General features: G+C 30.5%; 1 protein-coding gene across 1 annotated transcript; it reads left to right on the forward strand.

Moving 5' to 3' along the window:
• The first annotated feature begins 228 nt into the window (after positions 1-228).
• LOC120080783 (ferritin-3, chloroplastic) lies at positions 229-2632 on the forward strand. The gene is made up of 8 exons (XM_039035410.2): positions 229-637; positions 1102-1185; positions 1406-1466; positions 1539-1626; positions 1879-1940; positions 2035-2100; positions 2178-2241; positions 2325-2632. Exons 1-8 carry the CDS (start codon positions 333-335, stop codon positions 2366-2368), a joined length of 774 nt encoding a protein of 257 aa, XP_038891338.1. The 5' UTR covers positions 229-332; the 3' UTR covers positions 2369-2632.
• The last annotated feature ends 1945 nt before the right edge of the window (positions 2633-4577 follow it).

A 4577-nucleotide genomic window follows, 5' to 3' on the forward strand; every position in this document is an offset into this window, starting at 1 on the left:
AAATGAAAATAAAAAATTAAAGATAATTGGGTGGAGTGGAATTACGTTGAGGATTGGAAAATCAAAAGTCTCGAGATATTTCCGGTAGAATACGAAACAAACCACAATCTGGCACGAGCTTGACACGCGCTCATCTCCGTTTCTCAATCTCTTCCGTCCACGCGTCTCTTCATCCAACGGTTCTCCTTCATTCTCGTATCCTTTTATATTTCCCTCAACTCTCTTCCTTTCTTCCATCTCCATCCTCATCCTTTTTCACCACACACAGACATTCAGTCTCTCAAAACCCTCAAAATTTCCAAATCTCCATTTTCGTTTCACTTCCTTCAATCATGCTCCTTCGTGCTCCTTCAGCCGCTCTCTCCGTCGCTAATTCTCTCCCGGAGAATTTGAGTCCTCTGTTTTCTTCTTCTTCCTCTTCGTCTCTGACTCTCAGGCTTTCTCCGGCCAGAAATGGTGGCAGTTTGGTTGTTTCAGCCTCCAAGGGCTCGAACACTCGGCCGTTAACCGGGGTGGTTTTTGAACCCTTTGAGGAGGTCAAGAAGGAGCTCAGTCTTATTCCCACTGCCCCTCAAGTCTCGCTTGCTCGTCAGAAGTATACCGATGCCTGTGAGGCTGCGATCAATGAGCAAATTAAGTGAGTTTTCTTGTTCCTTTTTTTATTTGGGAGGGATTTTGTATGTGGGTTTAGGGTTTTTTTTTGTTGTGGATCGATCTTCTTTTGAGTTATCTGATTTCTTTAATTATCTGATGGATTCTTTTCATTTTTTGGTGATCTGAGGTTTGGTGTTTTCATTCTTGTTATTTAATTATGAATATAATTCTTTATATGCAAATAATTTCACTGTGAAACATATTGAATTTGGTTTGAATAAGAATCTTTTATTAGGAAATTACTTCTTGGGTTTTTTTTTTTTTTTTTTTTTTTTTTTTTGTGGAACATACCTATCTTGTTTGGGTTTCCTTACTGGTATTTTAATATGAATATGATTCTTTACATGGAAATTATATGTTAGTTCTTATGGAATATACATATTTGGTTTGGTATTACATTTCTTGCTTATTTATATGGAAAGCTAACAAGGTTGGATTTCATAACAGTGTTGAATACAATGTGTCATATGTATATCATTCCATGTTTGCCTACTTTGACCGAGACAATGTAGCACTCAAGGGTTTGGCCAAGTGAGTTTTGATTTTTGAATATCTTATCTTATTTTAGCCTGTTAATCATTTTGTTTTTCGGGTTTTTGTTTTTGAAAATTATAAATGGAATTAGTGTTTATTATAAGTTTAATTTTCAAGAAACCATAAGCTCAAAAAGAAAATGGTTATCAGGCAGCCTTAGTTATTATTGTTTTTTCCCCCTTATAATTCCTGAATTTGAAATGTTGTGTATTCAAAGGTTTTTCAAGGAATCAAGTGAAGAAGAAAGGGATCACGCTGAGAAATTGATGGAATATCAGGTAGATATGTTACAACGAATAAGTTGATTTCGGGTTTTTTGGATTCTTTATTGATTTTGGATCATTTTGTAGAACAAACGAGGTGGACGAGTGACGCTGGAGTCTATGATTAAGCCCTTGTGTGAGTATGACAATGAGCAAAAAGGAGATGCCTTATATGGTTAGTTTTTTTTTTCCCTTTCTTTTTTATTGCTATATTTATACGAATAGTAGATAGGTTATTTACATAAATATAAAATATTAATGTAACCGATGTTGACCTCCTAACATTAATAATAAAGACTTATTTATGAAATTATATTATCTCGATATTGACCTCGTAACATTAGTTGATATGGCTTTCTCCATCTATATTTGGTTTGCTATGATTGTAATGATTTTGACACTAAACGGTCCCTTTTTAATTTTTAAGCAATGGAGCTCGCTTTGTCCCTCGAGAAGCTAACAAATGAAAAGTTACTCCACTTACACAAGGTAGAGTTTTATTTGTAGCTTTCACATTTTTGTTTTCTTTGGTTGCTCTAGTCTTGACAATGAAAATAGGCTTATTATATTCGTTCTCGTTTAGGTGGCTGAAGATAATCATGATGTGCAGCTAACTGAGTTTATCGAAAGCGAATTTTTGGGAGAACAGGTAATAAACCCCCCCATGGACTGTGATCATGTTTGCTTTCCATATAAGCTGAATGTTTCAATCATTCACCATTGTAGGTAGAAGCAATCAAGAAAATCTCAGAGTATGTTGCTCAGCTGAGGAGAGTAGGCAAGGGACACGGTAAGAACACACCAACGTCGCCCCGTCTACCCGTTGTTTTATATTTTCCCCTGTAACAATATGTTCTTTGAAACCTTTTTCAGGAGTTTGGCACTTTGATCAGATGTTGCTTCATGAGGGAGCATAAACAACGGGTGTTTGCTGCATAGAGTAGAGTTTAATGAAAGCTGAAAATAAAATGGTTCAGTTCTGTGCTGTGCTTTGGATATGGTTGTTTGTGTTTAGTTTAGTTGTAATGGGGAGATTATTAGAGGGCAGATGATGATTTGTGTTAGAATTTTCTCTTGTTAACCATGTTAATGTTTGTTGTGCTTTGGTTCAAAGGGTTTGTTTTGGTGTTGTAATTCAAGATTCACTTGTTTTTTAATTCTAATCTAGAGTTTATCCTAAATCCTAGCCAGATAAATCTTAATTGACTTTTGAATTCTAATCTCATTTTTATATAACTTCCACCAAGATTATGACAGATTTAAGATGGTATCAACGTATGACAATTTAGGATAGTTATCACATTTAAGATTGGACTATCATTATCTAGCTAACTGAGAGTCAATTTATATTTTCCTTTATGTTTTCTTTTCTAACATTTTCAATATTTCTGTTTTCTTTCTTTCTTTCTTTTTTTTTTTTAAAGTATTAGTTATCATTTTTAAGAAACGAAAAGATATATTTATTTGATAGCCCTACCCAAAATAGCCATATTGTTTGATCTTTAATCTATCATCAATTTAAATTCCAAAATTTAATTTAAAATAATAGTATCAAATTTAAACATTAAGACTAAATGACGAAAAAAAATTATGTTTAAAATAATAGTCATTGTTTTCTCCTAGCCGAGGTTTTCTTACCATTTTCAAAGATTAAGAGTAAATTATGAAAAAAAATTAAATATAAGAAATATTTAATCTAAAATAAAATAGGGTGGTTATTATAAAAAAAAATAACCAAAATATTTATAAGATATAACAAGATTTTAGAACTATCGTCTCATAGTTCTAAAATTTTGTTATACCTTATAAATATTTTCAATAATTTTATTATTTGAAATAATTTTTCAATAAAATAATTAGTTCAAATTTCACTTACAAACTTTAATTTCTTGTAATTTCTATGGAAAATGTTAAAAGTATTTAATCGAAAATTTAAAATGTGAATTTGACAATGAAGATATTAAACAGTGGAAACTTCTTTAAAATATCAACGACCATAGTGAAGATTTCTTTAAAACATCAACAACCATTTCTTCATAGTTCTCGACTATTTTGATTCAATTCTAATTCAGACCGCATTTAATAGAACTATTATTTCACCACGTGCAAATGCAGTGCATTTTAATTTAAAAAAAAATCAAAATAGATATTTTTTTTAATAATTTGGATAAAAACTTATTTAATAGATTTATTTACAAAATTAGTTAGATTCATTTCATATTTTATACAAATATTACTATTTAATTGTTAATATGCTAATATACTATTTACTATATAATCTTAATCTAACTAATTTGCTAACGATTTTTATAAATTAATTTAATAGCTAAAAATTCTAACTTTTTAAAAATAAATCTTAAATATATGGAGATTAATCTCTTATTGTTAAATTACTAACGTTTATCTATATTTCAATTACTATAAATCGCTACGTATTATAAAATTAATAAACTTTCTGTATATAGTGTAAATCTAAAAATATAATATTTAAAATCATCATTATTTTTATTATCAATATACATTTGTTTTTACTATTTATGAAATTATCTACATGTTGATTGATGTCTTATTCCTAGTTATACTACTTTATCTATCCCTATTTGGTTTGCTATAATTATATTGTTGATTTTGACACTAAACTGTCTCTTTTTCTAATTTTTAAACAATGGATTTGCTTTTTCACATAAGAAGCTAACAAATGAAAAGTTAATCCACTCACAAAGCTAGAGTTTTATTTATAGCTTTCAATTTTTTGTTTTTTTTTTGGACTCTTTGAGTTTGGAAGTATTTGAAATAGGCTTAATAATTATATGCATTTTCTTTTAGGCAGTTGAAGATTATCCGTTAAAAGATGTCCAATTCCTCCATGGATGGAAATTCTTCGATTAGGCGGAGAATGGGAGAGGGAGTGGGGAAAAAAAATTTCCCGTGAGCTAAACAGAGATGGGGATGGGGAATGCATTCCCCGTCCCCGGCCCCGACCCGCCCCGTTTCCCGTCCCCGCCCCGATTAACTTTTACATATTTATTTAGTATAGTTATTTAATGTTATGTTATTATTTTTATTATTTAAATTTCAAATTTGATTATTTATTAGGAAAGATAATGAATATGTTTAAATTTAGAT

The sequence above is a fragment of the Benincasa hispida genome, chromosome 7 (genome assembly GCF_027475165.1).
Source record: "Benincasa hispida cultivar pf3 chromosome 7, pf3_genome.v1.1, whole genome shotgun sequence".
NCBI classification, from domain to species: domain Eukaryota; kingdom Viridiplantae; phylum Streptophyta; class Magnoliopsida; order Cucurbitales; family Cucurbitaceae; genus Benincasa; species Benincasa hispida.

Excerpts from the sequence above, each read along its gene's own strand:
- LOC120080783 (XM_039035410.2), top strand. The coding sequence starts at position 333 with ATGCTCCTTCGTGCTCCTTCAGCCGCTCTCTCCGTCGCTAATTCTCTC. Across the intron at positions 1,467-1,538 it reads AGAAATTGATGGAATATCAG|AACAAACGAGGTGGACGAGT; the intron begins GTAGATATGTTA and ends ATCATTTTGTAG. Across the intron at positions 1,627-1,878 it reads AAAAGGAGATGCCTTATATG|CAATGGAGCTCGCTTTGTCC; the intron begins GTTAGTTTTTTT and ends TTAATTTTTAAG.